The sequence below is a fragment of the Epinephelus moara genome, chromosome 6, assembly GCF_006386435.1.
Source record: "Epinephelus moara isolate mb chromosome 6, YSFRI_EMoa_1.0, whole genome shotgun sequence".
NCBI lineage: Eukaryota > Metazoa > Chordata > Actinopteri > Perciformes > Serranidae > Epinephelus > Epinephelus moara.
Window position 1 is genome coordinate 29759185 of NC_065511.1, and position 23917 is coordinate 29783101.

Here is a 23917-nt window from a genome sequence, read left to right on the forward strand (position 1 = left end):
CAAACCAATCGTTTCCAACCTTTTTCTTTAAGGGACCCCTCTTCTATCATTAAGTAAACTGACGACCCCTGACTAATGGACATTTTTATAGTATATTTAATGCTTTACAAAAGAAATACAGAAAAACTCATTAACTGTACAGTTAACCCAAATAATAACCGCAATAACTTCAGGAAGTTTGTATAAAATGAGTGATTTGGATGAACTTTAAGCAGATTATTTCCTGCAAACATCACACTGGGATGATTGAGTTCTTCTCCCTGGTGTTTCGCAATTGTTCTATTGACTCTTTGGTTGTTTTAACTGCGTACTTCTCTACTGCAAGATGAGGCTGTTAAGCAGAGAGTAAAGGCTCTGTCAGTATAGCTTGTGGTCAGGGGCTGTATTCACAAAGCTTCCTAGTACATAGAGTTACTCCAAGTGGTAAAATTCCAAGAACATTTTTAGAACTGTGACGTTTTCTCAGAAGTTCCCTTTAAAGTTAAGACTAGGTAAAGATGTAAAGATAAAAGTTATTCACAGAGCGTCTTAGACCTTAAAATAGCTCCTTAGGTGAAAAACTGTTAGGAGTAGGGAGGAGGAGTTTGCAGATGTTGTGATCTTTAACACACACATTTCTCACCTAAAGCTATAACACCAGATATAAAATGATCACAACAGTTATATATTTGTAAAACTGGATAAATGCAACAGTGCAGCAGTGATGACTTGAGTCTGTCTCAACCTTCCATCATCAGAGTGATCACACTAACAATGACAACACTTTCACAGCTCATTTCATTTCCACTGGGTGTCCACACCCAAAGGGTGGTGCCGCTGACAACCAATCACATCTGTTAAAAGAATGCATCACACCTAGCAACGGGGTCAACCACACTCCTTACTAAGTTAGGAACTATCTGAGAGGATTCTCAGGGTGTCTGTGAATTGGCCCCAGGTCTCCACCAGACCCTTATCCTGTAAGATTTTTGTAAGTTCAATATATTGAATACTATCCTGAACTGTAAAAATAACAATCTTGATTCATTTTCTCTGTCTTACAAAATGAATTAAAGCTGAGATGTAGGTGTACTGCATATATGAAAAAAGTTTTACAACCTGTAGAATAAAATTTAAAAAAGGCAATGTAACCTCCTGTTATGCTTTGGGGGTCAGTAACCAGTGAAATATGGCATCAACACTGTTGAAATGCTATAAATTAACCCTTAAGGTGTCAGTATGATTGTTTACAACTTTCATTCAAATTCATTTTCACTGTGACAAAAACTTGTACTTTAAGTACATGAAAGAATTTTTATGTTTGAAAACCTGCAAACATGTGGTATCTTCTTATGGATAAACTTAAAACACTGTGGGTCATTTACAGGCTCCCTCTAGTGTTTATTATTATAGAAAACTCATTACAAACTCTGACCTAAAAATGAGGATGAAGATGCATAAACTATAAATCAGGAGAATTGTGATTCAAAAGGCACTGGCATTAAATACATTTCTTACAAAATGAATGAATACTTAGTGTTGAGTTTTCATTCTGTTACAAATACAGACAGGAAATGTACAATTTATTCTGTAGAAATAATTAAGTTAAAGAGTATCAGGAAAAAACACAAGAAAAGCTCAAGAGAAACAATAACGAAACTAATTCACAACTAATACGAAGATTTAAAGCTGAAGTATGAATGCAAATAATTTTATTTATATTTACAAGAGGATAGAAAACTGTAGTAATAAATGTAATATAAACAGGGAAAAGAAAGGTTAAAGAAAGCTGTACATATAAAAGCTTGTTTTAAAAGGTGTAAAAGCAGCAGGATTCTGTACACGTCTCTGCAGTGAATTATCTGTTCTCCTTATCCAAAGACACTGCCAGCACTCTGCGATCCATCTGTCCGAGCCTCTGCTTATCTGGGGTGGACACCTTCAGCTTCATCTGGAAAGTGGGGAGGACACTTTACCTCAGCAACTGATTTACTTTCTGTGTTCAGTTTAGGACAACTACATTACTCAACACCACCTTAAAAGTCAATATAAGTTCAAATTTAAAAAAGGACCAGTGTGTAGGATTTAGGGGCATCTATCAGCAGAGATGGTATAAAATATTCATAACTATGTTTTTATTAGTTTATAATCACCCGAAAATAGGAATCATTGTGTTTTGTTTTCATACAATGAGCTATTTATATCTACATACAGAGTGGGTCCTCTTCCATGGAGTCCTCACTGCTGATGCCACTACATCCTACACACTGGACTTCAGCAAATGAAGAGAGAAGCTGAGTGCATGCTTGTTTACAATACCTGTGGACGCTGGTCCCTGGGAGAGTTGGTCGCCTTAAGGACCTGCAGCGGGGAGCGGCCTTCAGTACCTTGAAAAGAAAGGAATCATGAAACAACAACATCTTGTCATCGTAGATTACGAGAAGCCACAAACATTCTACACACCTTTCTGCTTTGTTTTTCCAGAAAGTCTCTGGTTCTCATCGGTGACTTTCTTCACGGCCATGCGGACAGCAAGAGGAGAGGAGCCTCCTTTCCCACCCTGCACTCCTCTGGCTCTCAGCCCAGAGGCGCCAAAACTTTTTCCCAACCACTGCGGCTTAAAGACCACCTGACTGGGGCTCTTTGAGTCGAAAGTGGGGCAGCGGATGCCGGTGCTGGGCGGTGGCTGCTCTGGGCTGGGGACAGTCGGTGGCTCTGGTGCAGGAGGCAAAGAGGATTCTTCAACAAGCTCTTTGGCTTCCTCAGAAGATGGCTCTGCTTCTTCAGGCTGTGCAGGGGAACCATCTGAATCAATGGGGATGGGAAGGTCAGCAGGCACCTCTGGTTCAACACTGACAACAGGAAGAGCATAAGAATGATCCACACTATTCTTGAGTAGCTCCACTTCGGCGCTAGGCGCCGGGGATGAAGCGCTGTCATGGTGCACCTCAGCAAAGATCTGGGATGATGTTGCCCCCTCATGGCAAGTTATCAGGCTCATGCTCAGTCTCTTGTGAAGAGGAGACTCTCTTGCTTCTTCAGCCTCCTCCAGGCTGATGTCTACAACAGTTTCTATCTCCACTTCCACTTGGGGATTCTCAAGAAGCACAAAGGGGCTCGAGTCACCCACACTTTCAAGAGGGGGTTGCACAGGGGTGGCCAGGAGGGTTGCGTGATCATCCATGGAGCCAAAGGTGTGGGAGGGCTGAGGAGTCAGGAGGGGTTCTGTGGAAGCCAGCTCTTCACTCTCGAAGACCCCCTCTTCTTCCACAGCATCACTGACGTTTTTCTGAGGGGCTTCAGAGACTTTGCCTTCAGTCTCATTGTGCAGCAGCATGCCCAGGCGACGGGCAAACGATCCAACTGTCGCTGTGGGGACAAATGGAAGAAAATTATGTTCCAGCGCATTTTGAAGGTGAGAAACACAAAAGCTGACATTATTATTTATAGTTACCTCTCATGACTTCTCTGACAGGGGTGCGGCTGATGCCAATAGTAGGTGAGCGGGGATCAGTGAATGCCAGTGGACCATCAGTTTTGGACACATTGACCTAGGAAAAGTATTTGGTATGGTTAACCTGTTTTCGAATGTTTCCCCACTATAGCTTACTGGTAGCAAGTCAGCCAGGTGACCTACCTGAATGGGTGTGCGGTCGATTCCTGTTGAAGGAGAGCGTGGATCCATCAGTTCACCAACTCGACTGTTTTTGAAGACTACTTGGTGTTTCACTGGTGCAGAGACAACCATCTTGCTCCCACTGGATCCCATGATGCTTATTTAATTTTACCTGGATCAAACAAAACAGATGAGAACACAATTTATTGTCTACATGAGCAACATAATAAAATAAACAATAAAACATAAAACAAATATGGTAACAAAAAAGCAAAAAGGTTAAGACACTTGAGGATTCAAGGAGCAGCCTATACAGTCATTTGTAAATCAAATGCAAACAGCTAATTTCCATACAATGAAAAACGTGCCCTCCTGGATATAACTATTTAAATACATCCCTTAATTCAGTCTCGTACAGCACTGATACATGACATAATTTCAATTTAATATAACGTAGCCTGTTTACATACTTTCATCACTAAGTCAATATAACAATTAAAAACAAACAGCTGAAAATGAGAGAAGCTAGCATGCTAACAACAAGCTAGCTTAGAAGGTCAGTTAGCGTGAGGTGTCCTTATTTTAAACTTAAAATTAGATGAAACTATAACGCTGGGATAGCAACCTTTGACCGTAATTAGTCTTATAGAGTGCAGACTACTTTAACTTACTTATAGCGAGGTGCACAGTTTCACATAAAGTCTCTAGCTTACCTTAAACGAGATGAAGACAGTCTATCAGGCGTGTCGCTTATTCTCCTTTCACTTAAACTCACTTGAGATAAACGGGAAGCACGCGAGTTTTAAAACATTTAAATGGCGGGGTTGCGTGTATGTTATTTTTGAACGAACCAATCAGCGAGCGCGTCCTCCCCGCCTACTCGGTGCTGATTGGCTCAGAGCGCTGCGTTCCAGAGCTGGGCGTGGTGACGTACTGATAGTGCTTTTCAAATTTAAAATGAAGGCTTTGTTTTTGTCACATGTGGGGAGGATAATAAAAGTTACGTTGGAGTAATTCTCCTAAAACATGTTTCTCCATGATCAAACTGCCCTAAAGGCAATATTAGATATGATAATGTGATACTTATTTACTCGTAATTTACCTTAGAATTAATAAAGTACCTATCTATCTATCTATCTATCTTTTTTAAATTTCTGTGGAAATGCTTGAATCTTAGAAAATATACTATTTATTTATTTATTTCATTTTATTGTATTCTATTTCATTTTATTTTATTTCATTTTATTTTGTTTTATTTATGTATTTTTATTATTTTTATTTTATTTCATTCTATTTTATTTATGTATTTATTTTATTTTATTTATTTATTTTTGACAGAAATTTACTTAACTATGGAAGCTGGAGTGTGCTTTGTTAAAATCATGATACATTTTCAAGAGCTAACATAAAACTGATAAATTACATTTGCATTGAAATTATACATTAATAATGCAAATTAATATAACTAAAAACTAAATCAAATTGCCATTCATAATTCTGCTCCCATATTCTGTCTTCAAAATGGAAAAGGCATTTGAATTTGACTTCTTATTCAATTTACTTATCTGTATACCATGTTTAATATCACAATTTATGTTTTCTAGATGTACAGTTGACATTTCATGACCACTTAAGTTTCAAGATGTCTCTCTCTGGCCAACAGAGCAGCAACAGGAGCTAAAATAATTTTTGAAAATGTACTTTTTCCAACTAAACTCTAAAAATTATCTGGTGGCACCTTCAAAGCTCCGTATAAAAATCGACATACTAACTAAAAGACTGAATTTAAGTAGATTGCTTATCTTTATTCTTAAAACTTTAGAGCTACAATTAAAACAGCGCTATGAATACTTATTATATATAGCTCTCCATACTTTTTAATATCAGCCATGCATTTCATTGATTCAGAAAATAAAAATCAATCAACAGATGTTTGGAATCAAAGCTTTATTGCTGAATATTATATTAAACATTGCAGTCAGGATACAACTAGCCTGAACACAATTATAGTGCAACAATTATGTTACAATACACAATATGGCATATAGCATTATTTTACAACAAAGCAAATTGTTTTACAAGAGCGATATGAAAAAGAGCAAGAGAAAGGAGGAGTCCAGAGAAATAATTCTCAATGGTATTACAATTATATGATCTTATCATCAGATGAACGATTAATATCCCCCACCCGACCCAAAACACACGCACTCAAACACACGTACTGTAGACACACACACACACATACACACCTCATCATAACAGTAACAGTCCCGCTGGTTGTCAGTTCATCATCCTGGCTGATAACTGATTACTAAAAAATTAAATAAAGTATATAAAAAAAAGGAAAACAGGCCGCTTCAGCACTTCTGATTAGTGTTTGTACTCTGGACTGGCCATTCCTTCTCTTGTGAGCACCTCTGATAAAAAAGCACTACTCTTTTCAATGTCGCGGCAATATTGTACCTTTAATCTACATAACCATAGAGAGTATACAGCTCAGCCTACAACCTGCTGTTAAAACTGTGAGGGCATTGAGTGTCATGGTAACCGTCCACATTGCATCCATCATCATTCATCATCTTTTACTTTCTTCACTGAGAACAAATTTCCAATCAACAACAAAAGTGACATTTTATTGAACCCAGGTCTCCAGATCAACAGTGTGAGAGGAAATGTGAGGACTGTCGAACATGTCAAATACAGTGCCATGACTGTACCGCTGCCGGCTGCGTCTTCCAGGTCGAGACTAATACTGAAATCATTTGACAGAAGTCATTCAAGCGCACAAGATGATGTCCGTAGAATGGTGGATAATTCACAGTGTCTTCCTCCTCCGTTTCTCTGTAACCGTTACCGCTCTGATTCCTCTCCGCTTCATTCAGTCACCCAAACATTTACCTCTCAGCAAAACACATTCACACTCAATATGCCCTCCCCTGGCTGGCCTTCATTCAGTCCCACCGTCCACCTCTCGCTGGCAGAAATGAGCCAGCAACGTGTCCAAGTCCCGGCGGTCGGCAGCAGCGTACAGAGAACTCTCTCCCATCATGCTCAGAGCCATGCGCAGGGTGGACCAGATGTTGTCGGACATCATGGTGGCTGCGGCACCTCCAGGCCCCCTTGCAGCTCTTGCTCCGTCCCCGGCGGCTTGGCGTTGTAGAGACAGAGCTTCAAGGAAGTGCTCCACTGCCTCTCTGAGGATAAAGGTGTGAGAAAACACGACAAGATGAGCACCACTTGATTTTAGCCAGAGGTTCAAGGAATACTTCACTCCCCAAATGACAATTTATTTATGACTGAATAAATGAGACTTGGATTATACTGCATGAGCTGTGAGTTTATAATGAGCTGATATATTATAAAGTGATGTTATGATGTTGTTTTGGTATTTTTAATCACGGACGTTTATGACTTCAATTCATGAAGAATTTTCTCAGTTTCTCATTCTCTGTTTGATGGAGGCATGCGAGAAAGTTTTCTTTATGAATTCAACATGACACAGGGTGAGTAACCGATACACAAATGGTGATTTGTGGGGTGAAGTATTCCTTTAATTGACATAAATTCTCGCACCTCGACTATTCACACCTCAGTGTTTACATGCCTCAGTAAATCTTCAGTAGTTCGGCTTCAACTAGTGCAGAATGCTACAGCTCATATTTTAACTGAGACAAATCCTAGGTCACATATCACCCCAATTCTTGCTTTCCTCCACTGGTTACCAGTTTAACTTCAGAATAATAGAGCTGAGCTTCTGACTACCTATGCTCCAAGTCGTGATCTGAGATCCTCAAGCCTACTCTCACTAGTCGTTCCTGGATCAAGGCTGGTAACTAGAGGTGACCAGGCTTTTGCCATCAAAGCCCGAGGCTCTGGAATTCACTGCCTGAGGAGATTAGGCTGGCAATCACATAAATCATTGCTTAAAACATATTTTTATAGGAAAGATTTCCCTTTTAATGCCTGACTTGTAGTTTTGTGTTTCATATCCTTTGTATTGTTTTGTTGTCTTATTTCTCTGCATGTTGTGAAGCAATTTGTAACTTTGTTTAAATAAGTGCTATGCAAATAAATATTATAATTATTATCATATAAATGGATACAACTTGTCCCAATTACTTTGACCCCAATAAGATAATAGTTATAGTGATATATGATAATAATAAAATTTAAAAAAACAACCAAATTAAGGCATTTCTCTGATTGTCATCTCTCTTGAAATATAAATGGGGTTGACAAAATATTACAAACACCACCTCTCAGTATAACGCAAGACAACTCAACACCACTACAAGATAACCACACAGTTAAATTATCAGCTCTCCAAGTCATTTTCAATATTTAACACCATTATTTTGAACTAAGTGTACCTAATAAACTGGCAACTGAGTTTGTTCTACAAAACTGCTTTTGCCATCTAGTGGAAGCACAAGTGATTGCATTGCACCAGGGTTTGTTAGGTTCTTTTATACCAGATACAAGAAAGCACAATCAAGTCAAATTCCAAAGTAACACAAACATAACAGTGTTTCTAGTGAAGCAAAGAGAGTTTGTTAAATCATTTGTGTTGTACATGTTATAGTACATACAAAGAAATGTTTGATCAAAACAGCTACACCTTTTATCAAATAATCAAAACAACTTCAAAACCTTCAGTCTGACAACTTGCATCAGACACACATTGTTCCTTTCACCCATTTTACACTAAGTTTTATATTAGCTCATGTCTGGAACAACTATTCCTCCATTTTTTTCTGGTTTGCTGGGCCTCGTAAAGATTCTGTAATCATTACAGAAATTAGTGTAGTCACCTTTATGCCACAGCACAGTGTGTCATACATTTACCCACTGTTTATGGTGTGGTCTGAAAGGCGTATAAATCATTCATGGAATCAGTCTAAAGCAACAGTAAGCAGTTAACATGGTATCTGTAACCTCAAAACATCCCCTTTAAAGCTAAAAACAGACACATCACCCTTATTCAAACATACAAATCTACAAACCACAGAGTTTCTCCCTCACCTGTGTGCTCCTAAGTTGACACAGCTGATTCCCAAGTTGTAGCGACTACGAACAAAACCAGGCTGCAGCTCCAGAGCTCTCCTGTAGGCGGCCACAGCCTCCTCTGAGCGGCTTCCGTTGGCGAGTGTGGCGCCCAGTTTGTTCCACAGCAGGTAGTCCTGATGGAAACAGACGACAAACGAGAGGGGAGAGCTCAGAAACAGACAGATCATGCGGTGTGAAGCTGGAGTCTCATCAATGGCTTCTACACTAACCTGTGGTGTGACAGACAGAGCGGCGCTGAAACAGTCCACCGCCTTGTCGTACTCCCCGCTGAGGTTGAAGAGAACGCCCAGACCACACTGCAGCTGGGGGTCGACCTGGGCGGGGTCAGAGTTGGCTGCTTGCAGGAACAGGGACTGGACGTCAGTAAACAAAGACCTGTGCAGGAAATACAGAAAGAAAGAAGTTAATAAAAAAGATGAGAAATGTTTTAGAATTACTGGATCTGTTCAGTTTTAAACCTGAAATCATCTGGCATGTGATACTCACTCTGGCAGCAGTGACCCGAACCTCTCCTTCTCCTTCTCTCTTTCTCTGGCACCGTCCTTTTGGCGTTCGTTCTCATTCTGCTCCCACACAGAACGGTATTTTGGATTGTGCTTTAACCAGTCACGAAGAGTCTCACAGGCCTGCCTGTGCAGCGATTCGTTAGTGAAACTGACGGCCAGCGCCATCAGAGCAGTCAGGTTGTCGTTCTTCAGCTCTATACATCTAATGAAGAAGAAAGGAAGAGAATCAGAACAAATAACATCCTATTGTCCTTGAACAAGGATGTGCATTTAGTTGAGACAGCAAATGTTATAAATCAACAAATAATTAAAGGGGTCAAATCTTACAATAACAACTTTGAATAAAAGTTTTCAGCTGAAAGTGGACAAGTGGTGGTGACTATAGACATGAAAACCTAAGTTACAAAATAACAATACACTCATAGTAACAAGGTAACAGAATGGTATCTATTTCCTCATTTAGGTTCCTTCAGATTTTTAAGCAACTACCTGAATTTTGTCTTTGATGTTTACCCAACAGAGGAAGTAGAAAAGCAGCTTGAGCCTACATTCATTGAGCTCACTATTAAGATGTAAAAAACTGATGAATCAGAACTATTTCCAAGTACATGAGTATCATAAAATTTACAATAATTTCTGCAAAAAAACATAACATGTAACAGCCCAGCAAAGTCAGATGCACTAATTATATGGTGCCCCAATTGTTTCTAAACACAGCTTATCTGTTTCTGATTTCCGACCTGCGGAGGGCGCTGATGGCGGCAAATTCTTGCTCGTTCTCTGCCTGACAGGTTCCCAGATATTGCCATGCCTACAATTAAATCAGAGGAAATGAACACACCACATCATTATTACAGCTGCCTTCTGTGGGGACACAAACATGAGCACAATTAAAAGCGAGGACAATTTTGAAAACGTTAATTAATAAGAGGCTGATCAAATAATGTCTGAAATGAGGCTGCAGGCTGTAGGTCACTCACCAGCTGGTTGTCTGGTTCTCTCTGTACAGCACTTTCAAAGAACCGCACGGCACCAGGGATGTCCCCTGCCTCCATCCTCTTCACTCCCTCTGACAAAGGGTCCGGGTGGGATAAGTAGGGGTTTTCCTCTTCAAATTGATACCCCTATTGGCAAACACAAGGAAGTCATGGAGTTTGTTACTGACTGGATATATTCAAGGTCAGATTTTTGGACATTCCTGTTTATGTGTTTGAGCAGGTAAACACCATATTCCGTTTTTAGAAACCCAAATATCCAAGCTGGAGTACTCCAAAAGAAACTGGGATACTGCTGCATGTATACACCCTATCCCAGTTATTGAGCGCCGCCAACAACCTGCGTGGCCACAGCTTCAGCCAAGTGATGTAACCGAAATACAAACAATGATGGCAGCAGTAGTGTCTCACGTCTGGAGGGACGAAGAAATGGAGTTTTGTCTTTCGGTAATGAGGAGGCTGTCTATCACCGTCAACTGCTCCCGTGCTCTACATGGTGGTAGTAACAGTGACAGGCTGGCGCCGTGTAGAGGATGGTGTGGAGAGCAGTGTAGCTGATTTGAGAATTAGCTCAGTACAGAGTGAGTGGTCAAGAGAGAGAGACGGTGGGTGCGCTGAAAGCAGACAGGTGTTGGCGGAGAAGAAGAGCAGAGAAGAAGGTACCAAGTGGTTATAAATGTACAGTGCAGTGTTTATATTTACCGTTGCTCTCATCTCCCATTGTTGGTTTGTTATTGTAAACATCAGAGACTGCAGCAGTCAGTGACCGTGTTATTAAGGGTTTCATGTACACGGGGAACATGAAAACCCCAATCTTTCTGTGATCATGTAAACATCATATCTAAAACATGATCATAACCAGGACTCATAAATAGGTTATTCATTTCCATGTAAACGCACTCGTGGAGATGTCCATGTGTACTGTTCTAACAGCAGATCATGCAGAATCAGCTACATGAAAACCAGTAACGCTGTAGGTCATGTACTTTTTGTAGAGCTGCATGTGCAAAAATGCTGAAATCCTCAAACATGTAAGCAGATAGTATATCTCAGCCTGCTGTGAGCAGCTTGTCAGCTACCTTGTCATAAGAAGTGCTGAGTAGCTGATCGAAGTCAGACAGCCAGGGGTGGCTCTCTGCGTCCCTCTTAGCCATCTCCTCCCACTCCTGCTGCAGCTTCTCCCAGAAATCCACATCGCTCTGACAAAATGACAGATACACATCATTATTTCAGTCTCCTCACATCATGTATCATCCTGTATTATGGACATATTTGACACTGATTTTTCCAAGGGACATACGAAAGTATATTGATGGTGTTTTGTAGCACAAGTAAGTCAAAAGAAAATAATGGTGGTTTGTTTTTTGAACACAGTTACCAGTGCTCACAGTCAACATCCAGTACTTTAGCTTTTAACAAAAACTAAAAGGAGAGACCATATAACTCCTGTTTTATTAGTTATTTCATTGAGCGATTAATTTAGTCTTCTCATTGCTCCTTGAATGAGTGTTGTATAACTTTATGGTTTTATTTCTTTGCCGTTTGTCTCTGCCGCTGAATTGTAAAGTACTTTGTGCTGCATTCTGTGCATGAAAGATGCTATATAAATAAAGTTCTTTCATTCATTCATTTGTTTTCAGAGTTTAAATTGTCACTGAATCTTGTCTCACCTCCACTGCAGCTTTAGCTTGCTGGAAATCTGGCCCAGATGTGGCGAACTCATCTACCCAGGCTTCAGCCGAGTCCACTGACACCTTGAAGAGCAATGAAGAGTAATGCTGACAGTGGCTGATTCAAGTCAGCACATGCTGGCTATGATGAATTGTTATTAAAGCTGAGGATGGGGACATTAAAAGAGGAAAAATATAGAGGGAAGTGATGTAAAGGAGATGAAAGAAGAAACAACACAGTAAGAGCTAGTTTCCACCTACTGCTTTCTTACAGTTCCTCCTAATAAACTCCAACTTTGTAAATCAGCTAGAAAAATCACTTGCCAGCAAAAAAATAATTAAATACTGATTGTATCTTGCCGTCTATGTGCAGGACAAAACTCTAAGTACGACACTAGAAGCAAATCTTAAGTAGCTACAAATAAAAACCTATCGCTGCCACGACCACCAAGGTCCTACCTGCCTGATGACCTTGGCCCACTGCTGTGCTTGTTTAGCTTTAACTTTCTCAATCTTCTCACTCCTCTCTGGGGGTTCCAAGGGAAGACTCCCTCCCCCCGTCTTCGTCAGGAACTATGGTGGGAGGCGAGGAGGGGTGGCGATGGGGAATGGGGCAATGTTTTGAGGAGGAGTGAGCAGTTGGTGGGGAGGTTTTTTCATTTTTTATTTTTTGGAGGGGTGGGTGGAGTAGGAGTAATTTCAAGTAGTAAGAGGAATAGATGGATGGCGGTTAATTGAGGGAATGGCAAGCCGAGAGTTCAAAGGGCAGGTCAAAAAATGGGAAAGAACATGTCACAGTTAGAGGGCATTTAAAGTGGAAACAGACAACTTTTCCCACCCTAGCATTTTCAAGTGGTATTGCTGTTGGCGCCGCTGTCACAAAGACAACAAGATTGCTTTCCGCTATCATCAGAGCTGTGCAACTACCACAGTTTCCACAGATACTTTGGTTGTTCCACTGTCAGCCATTTCCACTACTGGGGATAACAACTGCAAAGACCTTACACTGATACTTTTGGTAAGTGGGAACAGCTCCTGATAGCTACCAAGAAAAACAAAAGCACCATCCTGCTCCTGCTTTGGTCATGCAATGTATAACGTACTTCCTTTATGCTGTAAACTGAGCCTTAATTTTTCCAGGAGATTGTTCCCGTAGGCACACAGAACTGCATAGTGAAAGCAAGGCTTATTGAGAACCCATCTAAACGCAGATGGTGTCACTGTCCGATAGCTATTACATTATGCAATCAATATTTACATCAAAATGATAAGTTAAAGCAAAAAACTTGTCTATTTCCACTTTAAGCACAATGGTATGTTGCCCCTGAAGTCCTGAAAGGTGAAATGTTTTATCATGTGGAAACATATTAACTATCTTGTGTGCACAAGATAAAAAATGTCACCTTTCGGGACTTGGGGGGCTCCATACAGAGGAGCCATGGTGAACTAATATTCATCATAAACAGGATTGAAAGCTGCACATGCAGAGTATAATACGGATGCCCATGTCCGCAAAGATAAGAAAAAAGAAAGAGATGAAAAGTTAGGCATGATAAAATAAAAGTACTGGTAAATCAAAATGATGAGACGGTAAGTCACAATTCTGACTACTTATGTCAAAACTTTACAATCTCAAAATTTTTTACTGTTTTAGAGAAATAACATTAAATAATCGATATACAAGGCTAATTTTCTTTAAACAGAATTAAACTAGAATTACCGCCTCCGTGCACCAGTCAAGTTTCTCTTACAGTTTACATTACGTCTGTGAAAACATGGATGCTTCACACACTTGACACATTTTCCCCCCGACAGCACAGAAGGTCTGTACAATCAGTACAGTTTCAAGGTAGACGCCCAAGTTAGTGTCACCAATTCAGTATCTGACCAAAGGTCTCCCCTTCTGTTCCTGAAATATGACGTTGAGTAGTGGCCAGAAAAGTGTTTTATGCGGAAAATTATGACGTCACAGTGAAGCTGACCTTTGACCTCCTGGATATAATATGTGATCATTTTATTATTTTATCCTGTTAGACATTTGTGTGAAGTTTTGTCATATGAATTCTTGAGTTAGGGCCAAAAACATGTTTTGTGTGGTCACACTGACCTTGATCTTTAACCTTCGACCACAGAATTCTAATCAGTTTATTCTTCAGTCCAAGTGGACGTTTGTGTCAAATTAAAAGAAATTCCCTCAAGGTGTTCTTGAGATATCTTGTTCATGAGAATAAGACAGATGCAAGGCCACACTGACCTTGACCTTTGACCACCGAAATCCAATTAGCTGGTTGGTGAGTCCAAGTTAACATTTGTGCCGAATTTGAAGAAATCCCCTGAAGTTGTTCTTGAGATATCGCATTCACAAGAATTAGACAGACAAGGTCACACTGACCTTGACCTTAAACCTTCGACCACAAAATTGTAATCAGTTTATTCTTCAGTCCAAGTGGACATTTGTGCCAAATTCAAAGAAATTCCCTCCAACTGTTCTTGAGATGGATGTAAGGTTACGGTGACCTTGATCTTTGACTCTTGACCACGAAAATTCGAATCAGTTCATCGTTGAGTCCAAGTGGACTTTGTGCTAAATTTGAAGGAATTCCCTTGAGGCATTCTTAAGATATTGTGTTAACAAGCATGGGACAGACGTTCGGACATACGTACGTACATACGGACAACCCAAAAACATAAAGCCTCTGGCCACGGCTATCGCCAACACGGAGGCATAAAAATAATAAGCCAATATTTGCCTTTTTACTATCTCATAATCTTGACTTATTACGTCATAATTCTGATATACTGGGAGTATTTGTATTTTTTTCATATCTAACTTTCAATCATTTTTCTTTTCTTGGCAGATATGGGCTTCTGTAGTGTTGCCATTTCAGAGGAAAGTCTAGTTAAAATCCAAAATCCTGCATCAGCCTTTTTTTGCCTGCCGTGAATCCGGCCAAAGTAATTACTTACAACCCCAATAAAATCAAGAACTGAAGGGAAATTGAGTCAAGGTGGGAATAACCACAGCTTGATTGCAGACATTAAAAACCAAATGCATGAGAACAGAAGCAGATAGTCATAGGGCTCCTCTCATTGCTGAACAAATTCCAATGCTGCAATGCTGCGCAGCCTGGAGCTTCATATTACAGGGAGTGTAGCGGCTGCTTCTGGTTACATTAGTGGAAAATGTTACTGTGCATCAGATACTGGGGTGATGAGTCACAAGGCATGGTCTATACTCTGCAAAAGTGAACCAGTGTGCCTCCCCCAGTGTGTTTCCCCCCGTTGCAACCATCCCCTCCTCAGTGGGCAGTGACTCGTACCTGGTTGAGGTTGGAGGCCCAGTTCTGAGCCTCCTCGGCCTGAGCTTTATCTGTGAGCTGTTTGTCTGTTTTGCTCTCCACTGTCACACTGCCCTCGCCAATCTGCCTAATGAATCGCAGGAACTACACACCAACGAAAAAAAAAAATGACAGCAAACAAAACATTTTACCAATACCATTACTAATTGGTCAGATTAACACTAATGCACAGCTAGTTTCTTTCTAAACTAATAACTTTTTTTCCAAACTAAAAGCAATAACCATGAAAAACTACAGTGAAACTCAAGTCGACATAACAAATGCACTTTGCTCCCGAGGAACTACTCTATAAAAATGTCAAAGTAAAAGAGAAAGGATATGGTGACAGAAGATGATTGACATGAACATGAACACACTGCTCACCTCAGTGTTTTGTAACTTGGGGTCATCAACCTTTGAGACAAGCTCATTGGCCGTCTGCCTCAGCTCCTCCCCTGGCTGATACTCCTTTGTCCTGTCACATTAAAGGGATAGTTCAGATCTATTGAAGTCTGGTTGTATGGGATACTTACCCATAGTCAGTATATTACTAAATAGTAGATGTCAGTTGGCACACCCCCCAGATTTTAGCCACCTAAAAAAGTCCCACCTAAAAAAAGTCAGTATCAGTTGAAGTGTACACTATATTTAGTATATTTTCACTGCTTAACCTTGCTGTCAGCGATTTCTAAAAAGGAAAGGGAGCTGTTATATCGCTCTCTTCAAAGCCAGACTCCATCAAAGAAAACATTGATTTAACAGTGCTGAACACAAGAGCTCCTAGTCTACCACTGCCTCGATCTGTTATTTGTGTTTTTATTTGACTTTGGTGTTCAAAGGGTTAGTTCAGATTCATCAAGGTCACACAATAACACAGACTATCTAACAGATTCAGGCAGTGGTAGCTTCCAGCAGCTTCCGTGTTAAAATTACCGTTTTGTCAATGGAGTCTTGTGGCACTGAAGAGAGCGCAAATGGGAAACTGAAGCCATTAAACGCTTCTCCAATGGGACGGGCTGTCTGACGTAAATGTAAAGAAATGAAAATACTCTCAATATAGTGCTCAAACTGTTATAGATTTTCTTGGATGGGAGTTATTTTATGGTGGCCAAAATACGTTTTGTCGCTGCCCCCGTCCATAGCCATACATTGTTTAGCAACCGTGTCAGCACTTCTGTCGCTTCACCAAACTAGGGGTGTGCTGATGGACATCTACTTAAGGTGTTTTCACACTTGGTCCTTTTCAGCCCTCTAAACAGACTCGGAGAGCTGACTCAGCATTTTTTACGCATATGTGAACACTCATGAGGTGGTCTGAGTTTGCTTCGCTTCAAGTCCGCAGTGCGATTCCCTTAACCTGTTCCTTGTGAACACAAAGCGCTCCGGGTTCGCTTTGCTCTTTGCCAAATTTTATTTAGCTCTCTAGATCATATGCTGTTGCACTGGGAAGCTTGAAAAAACAGACGAAACCACATCGGCCTGTAACGCTTGCAAAGACGCAGGACAAGGGGTAGTTTGGTCCATGGAAGATACTGCACGTCAGTATTATATAAAGGCTAAAATTCAAATAAACACAAGAAGTTTGTGCTCTAGAGAAAGGATCAGCACTCAGTGAACAACCTCCTAAGCCCTATGATAAGCTATTATGGCAAGGCTTAACTAGTGTGAACAGAGAGAGGACTGAGGCCCCATCAGAGCTGAAGTTGACCAGGAAGAGAACCGAGTCCTCTTTCAAATGAACTGACACTGCTTTTCTGTAGGTCCACTTTTGGTCCACTTTAAGGGGACTACGTTCAGTTTGTTTCAAAAGGACTATATGTGAAAACACCCTAAATTTAATACACTGACTATGGATGAGTGCCTCATAAAACCCAACTTAAATTAATTAATATTACAGTGTACAGACTTATAAGACTTGAATGAGCTGCTTTATTATAAATATGAAGGCTGGAACAAATCATTTCAGGCTGAAGGCTGTACTCTGCATTGTTGAGGTCAGCGCACCACGCTGATGATTAGACATTTTAAGGCTGATATCCTTTACACCAGCTTTCATTTACTATTCAGACACTTCTGTCATTTAATGGGTCTTTTCTTTGGGTGAGCTCAATATCAAAATACAGACTAGACAAGCTTAAAAGTCTGAAAAATTAAAATTCAACAGATTCTCAACAAGTAGACAAGAACATTGTCAAGGTTTCAGGCATGCTATCCTTTGTCTACCTGTCCTCCTATTCTTTTTCAGTCTTGCATTCGTTCTACATTTATTGCAGTTTGCCTGATGTAAGCTTTTATATAAGCAATTTTTCTTCTGAAAACTTTTCTCTTTCCACGTCCCCCATCCCCCGGTCTAACCATTCGTTCTCCTTGTCTCCCAGGTCTCCCAGCCACAACTTCTCCTCCGACTGCTCCAGATACTCCTCTGCCCAGCGTCCCGGATCTGGAGCAGAGAAAGAAAAGGAGAAAACACAGCTGATAGGCACATTGTAAAAAGTACATACGGTGCAAAAATCAAAAGATTTATCCAAGGCAAGAATGTCAGTTAAAATATCTGACATGTGACAGACTGATGATGACTCCAGAACGATAAAGTGCTCATTAAGCAAAGCTTGTTTCCAGAGTGAAACAAACGATGTTAAAAAAAAAAAAAAAAAAAAAACACTATGAGAAACTCAACCTACCTGCAGCCTCAGCGATAAATTCTTTCGTCCAATCAGCATCTGCTGCATCACCAAGAGCAATGAGCCCCGGTGCGGAGGCAGTTTCAGGACCTGAGAGGAACTCAGCCGTCCAGTCGCCAGAGAGGGCCAACGCTGCCACATCTGGAGCTATGACATGGAAATATGCGGTACTTAAAATGCTGGCAACAGACCTAAGCTTCAGCCATGCAAACACTAGAGGAAAACACCTGAAAGTGGTATTTAAAATATACAAGAAAGATGATAATTAAGTGTACCTCTCTGTGGAGCTTGTCTGTAGCTCTGCTGGTCAATCTGTTGCATTTCCTCCAACAGCTGACCCATGTCAAACGTGTGTGGGGGACGAGGGGGCGCCTGAAGGAACTCATTCACCAGCTGCAGCAAAAATAAAAACAATATTCTACATTTTAGAGACTATATTAATAAACTGCAATCAGTATGCACACACCTGAAATTGCTTCAGAGTGGAGAACATTATACAGTATTACAGTCAAAACAATATGCTGAACATGGAAAGGAATAAAAGTGCTGACCTCTTCTTCAGTTGCAATTTCAATGGGAGTGGGGGGAATCTGAGAAAACAAGGAGGAAAAAATGAGGTAACAAACCAACTAATGCCATGCCTGTTGTCAAGCGGCAGTGTCATTATGAGACTGAAATATCTGCACTTTGGAGGACATGATTTTGCTGATAGATTCAGCCATTTCAACAACTAATGGCTATGTACAAATTACTCACTGTAGGTGTTGAGCGATGCCGCCATGCCCCCCCTTCTTTGGTCATATGACCGGTCAACTTCATGAGGGGATTGGCTCCCCCGCATTCTGCCTCCACCAACTCCCGCATCGCCATGGCAACACAAGGACGAGGCAAACCCAATCAGACCACCTGAGAACTGGGAAGAGAAGGAACAGATGAGTTATTCAATATGTGTGTGTCAGACAATTTGCACAAAATTCAGTCTGGGTGCGAGAAAGTTAATTGAATCATATTTCTTTTGGACCATTCACAGTCAAAGTAAAGTACAGCACATGATCATACAACAGTGTGATAACTGTGAGAAACTGTACAGTAATAGTTTTAACTCTCAAATTAGGATGACAGCAGTTCAGGCCCTCCGCTACAAATTATACAAAGCATTCCGCACAGATGAAGTCACCTCTGTGGAATTACCCCCATCAACATAAAAGATTTTGTTTTTCATCTTGAGAAAAATCTGAAGTCCAAAACATAATGCAAGATACAAGACTTCGAGCGACTTTTGCCTACTTTATATAACTCAACACGTCCAACGTGTCCACTGCACAGATAGTCTCAAGTCACATAACCAAATTCAAGCTCCATCTGCTGTTTTCCGTGTCATTTCCTGGCAGAGAGTGAACCATTAATAATGTGGATATGATGGCCCGGCAGGCAGAGGCAGTCACTGCATATTTCACTCAGCTAGTCAAGTATGTTCACAGAGTTTTAGCTTTAAAGTGAAATTCAGCCTTTGCAATAAGAAAAAGACGACATTTAAAGCTATATCAGATAGATAGATGATTTATCTGTCAATCTGATATAGCTTGAAATGTTGTCTTTTTCTCATCACCATAACGTTATGACCAAAATCACAGACTACAAAGAATATCATACAGAGCTCAGCATTAAACATAAATACTTCTTTGGTTTTAAGCCACTAAATATGTCTATAACAGTAAATTGTAAAAAGTAACAAGTCAAATCTTATCTTGGTCATCTTGTTGACTTATTTTTTGAGGAGATATTTCCTAATTTAAATAGAAATATTGCCATGTGCACACTATTTTTTATAGGCAAAGTTCTAGTAAACTTTTGTTGAGACCTTTCTTCTACAATTTTGACTTGAAATAAAGGGTTTTGCAGAAACACCTTTTTGTATCTCCGAGTAAGGTAGTGAACAAATTACCTAATATTTTGGTATCTGTGTTAGCATTGTCAAAGAAAAGAAAAATTGTCTTTATGACGTAGCCTTGTTACATTGTTCTTTTGATAAAAAATGTTACTTGGATGTCCTCAATGTCAAAATTTTCCCTCGCGAAAAACGGTATTGAATACTGATATTTTTCAAGGTGCTATATCAAAGTTATAAATTTCAGTATCATGACTGCACTTAGTAGAGTAACTTACATGTTACCAGACCTGGAGTCTCATTTATAAAACAGTGCGTAGGATCCATACTAAAAATTAACCTAGCGACAAAAGCCAAAGACAGTGTGCGCCAAAATCTATTTGACAATAATCCGTCTGCATCGCCAATTTCCTGTCTCCAAAATGTTTGTAAGCATGGGTCAAAATTTCTCTCATGAAGTCTGTTTTTATTGATTGCAACTTTCCTGTGGGAGGTTGCGCACGCCTCTTTCAGGCCTTATTTTGTGCGTACGCATGTTTACAAATGAGACCCCTGGTATCACATCATTACTATGATATCTATGTTAAGTTCTGTTTGGTCCTCATCATTTTGGTGGTCACTCACCTGATCCTCCAGAAGCAAAACAACTCCAAAAGAAAAATCCTAATGACGATGATTCAGTCAAACAATATGTGGTCCAAGAGGAAGCTCATCTTACTGACCTACATCCAGGATGAGCAGCTGACAAACTGTTACACACGCTGGCCTACTCAACTTCTCTATCCCCCCTGGAGGGATACGTAATGGTTACAATTTCCATAATGAACTGTCAGGAATAGAAATTTAATTCCCTGTCTGCTCCATTCTACCATATTTCAGCAGCAGCAGTGTTCACCTGAAAATACTGCAGGCAATATTACACAACAGAGTCCACTCTACAGGTGGACTGTCCATCACTCTCACAGTCCAGATTATAGATTTAAGACTATTTTATTCCTCCTGACTCACAGAGCTGCTGCACTGTGTGATGATTAGGGTTAAATTAAGAGGATTAGACAAAGATATTAATACACACACACACACACACACACAACACACACAGGTAGGACATTGTGACACCTGTGTACTTGCTCACTTCACCGTTACATACCACAAACCTGCAGGGTGCATTAACTGTGACAGAAGGTGTGTTTTGTCCTGTTCATTCACATTTATTTTATCCTTAATGTGATAATAATTTAAGGAGAAATGTTCACTTGAACGCCGCAGAGGCATTCAGGTGCTGTCATGTGTCAATCCAGTTAAACTGTGTACACTGATAGCATTGTGTTGCCCGATGCTAACTGTGGCTTCAGTCACACACAGCAACATTAGCTTAATAAACGTCACTTAATGTGTCTCCTCTAATGCTGCCGACATGCTGCTCATTAAGTAGAAACTCAAACACGGAAGATTTAAATAATTAACGACCCGTTTTGTCTCCAACAATAGCATATGTAGCTAGCGTTAGCTAACGGTACTAGCTAGCTACAGTAGGGCCAGTGCGGAGATGATTGCTGTTGTATGCAGCCACAGAGGCATGAATAGACGGGTAGCGTGATGTTCATCTCACCGCAGACAGCTGCTGCTGGAGCCCAACCGACAGTCCCTCCTCTCCGGTTTGTCCTTTCCAACCGTACTGCACACAGAAGCTGCCGTAGTGTCAAACCTCTCGGTAACCGTCAGAAAACAGCCGCTGTGTGTTAGTAGCCCTTCTCTCTTATTTACCTTCCTCCTCCATGACCCACAAAACCCCTCACTGATCAGTTGGAGTGCCTCGGAACGGTACGACGGTTTCGTATTCTCAAACGGTTTTACGTAAGAAGACGTCAGGGTTTTAAAAAAAAGAGCGTAGTGAAGCGTAGAGGTTTTACGTATAATCCATATTATGCAGGAAATCAAAGTCCACTAACTCAGGAGTGTAGTTTACAGGTGAAAAACAAAGAGGAATACAATTCAATATACAATGTTTAATTTTAACATTTTTTGTACAGACCAATCAAAGATTCTTTTTATTTAGGAGGCTGAGGGGTTTTAATGTGGACAGACTGATTTTAAAAATGTTTTATTGAGTCAGTTTTAACATTTGCCACCATCTGCTGGTTTGGCCTCCTTAGCATGGCAAATTAAAACAGGCTGGGAAAGATTTTAAAACTTTGTCAGATGATCATTGACACTGACGTTAGAGATCTTGATCATGTTTAACTAGTTAGAGCTACCACGAGGGCAAAGATCATCCTGACAGACCCTCATCGCCCTCTTTATGTAGAGTTTGGCTGCTGCCATCACAGGATTGACATATGCCTCTCCCCCCTGATCAAACCTTAATAACGCATCAAAAATGGTATATCAGAGATCATATCAGAGTTCTGTGATGATGCAACTTCCTGTAAATCATATCAAATCTGGAATGTACCACTATTTTGCAAAGGTTTTTTGGGTTAAGGTAACAGGGTTGACATGAAATCAGGGGCCACAGATAAACTGTTTAACAATATTCTGACCTAAAACAAAATGTTAATGTGAACATTTTAACATTTTGCCTACATTTTACAAATTAAAAGTCTTGCTGAAGAACAACAATCATAGCAAGGGACAGGCGAAAAACCCTCACCCTCACCAGCATAAAAGTATTTGTATTATTAAGATGTTAGGGCTTTAAAAAAGAGGACGTAGTGATGCGTAAAGATTCTAGGAAACACTGTAAAACATTGTCAGATGACCATTGACACTGACTTCAGAGATCTTGATCATGTTTACCTAGTTAGAGCTACCGAGAGGGCAAAGGTCATTCCAGCTGACCCTCATCGCCCTCTTCATGGAGAGTTCTGGCTCCTGCCGTCACAGGACTAACATTGTATGTTTGTGCCATCTGGTCAAACCTTAATAAAACAGCAAAAACAGTATATCAGAGATGAGAGAAACTTATTTAACTGAAGCAGTTGATGATGCAACTTCCTGTAAACCATGCCAAATCTGGAATGTACCATTATTTTGGAAAGGTTTTTTTGGTTAGGGGAACAGGATTGAGGATATCTGAGGTCTTTTGTTCCATCAGCTGTTGGGCTTGTGAACAAGTTGTACTGGACTTTGAACGCTGTGTCTCAATATCATATCAACCATAATCATATCAAGGGGACATCCGTTGTTTGTTATACAGGTATGTACTTATGTCTTGTTGATGTTGGTGTTGTATGATTGTGGATGTGTTGACTACTGCTGCAAATTGCCCCTTGGGTCCTGCATGTTTCTTTTTTAGGTGGGGGGTGTCCCCCTCAATTTAGGACATGTACATTTGCGTCCCCTACTAAAAACATTAAAGTAGCAGAAGACTTATTTTGACAAATTTAACTTATTTGCACCGTAAATTGAGTCAGAAAAGGTGCAAAGTGGTGCATAAAAATTCATCAGAATGCAGGAAATTAAGTGTCATTTGTATGAAATTGGTGGTAGTTATAACAAAATATCAACATATTGTACATTCCTTCAAATTTTTTTTTCACTTTTAAAATAATTTTACAAAATTTAGGGGTTCTTTTAGTACCTACTGTGACAAGAAAGCTCTCTCGTGGAGACGTCATATAGTGTTTTTATTATGAATTTTGTAATGTTTTCTGACAGTTCTCAATAACAATTAGTCAGCATAATCCATGTCATCATTGTATCAATAATTACAGGTAATGTTCCAATAGTAACATAGTAATAATATAAGTTATTAATCAATGCAATGTTTATTCCTTCTTAACATCACACTCAAAAAACGACAGGCTTTATTTACTGACAGGTTTAGCACTGCACATTGATAGGCTACACAGACAGACAGCAAGAAGACACAGAGGGAGAGGTGAGGGGGGAGACAGGGAGGCTGGGAGGAGGAGATAGGGAGGGGAGGGGGAGGTGAGGAGAAGCACACAGTTGTACATTCATTGAACCAAATATATCGGATGGAGTGAAATAGAAAAGAAATTAAAGGTTCTGAAATGTGAAAAAATCACCTGGAAGTGTGAGAAATGAAAGTGTGAGACGTTTCTAAGTATCACAACAATGTGCCCTCCTTTTTCTGTGATTCAGATATTGACAAGTTCTTAAATTACAACAATATTACACACAAATTAAGAGACACTCATCAAGCCAGGGA

The 23917-nt window shown here is 40.2% G+C and overlaps 2 protein-coding genes across 4 annotated transcripts; both read right to left on the reverse strand.

Annotated features, from left to right (window-relative positions):
• Window positions 1-1661: 1661 nt before the first annotated feature.
• cdca3 (cell division cycle associated 3) lies at window positions 1662-4423 on the reverse strand. Its single transcript, XM_050047456.1, has 6 exons — window positions 4309-4423; window positions 3617-3767; window positions 3434-3530; window positions 2443-3348; window positions 2299-2366; window positions 1662-1930 (listed from the first exon to the last, which is right to left on the reverse strand). Exons 2-6 carry the CDS (start codon window positions 3746-3748, stop codon window positions 1838-1840), a joined length of 1296 nt encoding a protein of 431 aa, XP_049903413.1. The 5' UTR covers window positions 3749-3767; window positions 4309-4423; the 3' UTR covers window positions 1662-1837.
• Window positions 4424-5525: 1102 nt separating this feature from the next.
• Window positions 5526-21567, reverse strand: pex5 (peroxisomal biogenesis factor 5). 3 transcript variants are annotated; one of them, XM_050047378.1, is made up of 17 exons: window positions 21353-21567; window positions 18609-18765; window positions 18404-18442; window positions 18128-18245; window positions 17853-17999; window positions 17527-17611; window positions 15556-15646; window positions 15154-15276; window positions 12293-12406; window positions 11834-11917; window positions 11243-11362; window positions 10149-10292; window positions 9909-9979; window positions 9149-9370; window positions 8872-9037; window positions 8618-8775; window positions 5526-6789 (listed from the first exon to the last, which is right to left on the reverse strand). In XM_050047378.1, exons 2-17 carry the CDS (start codon window positions 18720-18722, stop codon window positions 6543-6545), a joined length of 2043 nt encoding a protein of 680 aa, XP_049903335.1. In that variant the 5' UTR covers window positions 18723-18765; window positions 21353-21567; the 3' UTR covers window positions 5526-6542. The 3 variants fall into 3 exon arrangements, with proteins under 3 accessions (XP_049903335.1, XP_049903333.1, XP_049903334.1); XM_050047376.1 differs by lacking the exon at window positions 12293-12406 and having other exon boundaries at window positions 21353-21566; XM_050047377.1 differs by lacking the exons at window positions 12293-12406; window positions 15154-15276 and having other exon boundaries at window positions 21353-21565.
• Between the last annotated feature and the right edge of the window lie 2350 nt (window positions 21568-23917).

Coding starts and splice junctions, on each gene's coding strand:
- cdca3 (XM_050047456.1), bottom strand. CDS start 3,748: ATGGGATCCAGTGGGAGCAAGATGGTTGTCTCTGCACCAGTGAAACAC. Junction 3,531..3,616: donor TCGACCGCACACCCATTCAG/GTAGGTCACCTG, acceptor TACTTTTCCTAG/GTCAATGTGTCCAAAACTGA. Junction 3,349..3,433: donor TGTCAGAGAAGTCATGAGAG/GTAACTATAAAT, acceptor TTGTCCCCACAG/CGACAGTTGGATCGTTTGCC.
- pex5 (XM_050047378.1), bottom strand. CDS start 18,722: ATGGCGATGCGGGAGTTGGTGGAGGCAGAATGCGGGGGAGCCAATCCC. Junction 12,407..15,153: donor GGGCCTCCAACCTCAACCAG/GTACGAGTCACT, acceptor CTCCCACCATAG/TTCCTGACGAAGACGGGGGG. Junction 9,980..10,148: donor GAGAACCAGACAACCAGCTG/GTGAGTGACCTA, acceptor ATTTAATTGTAG/GCATGGCAATATCTGGGAAC.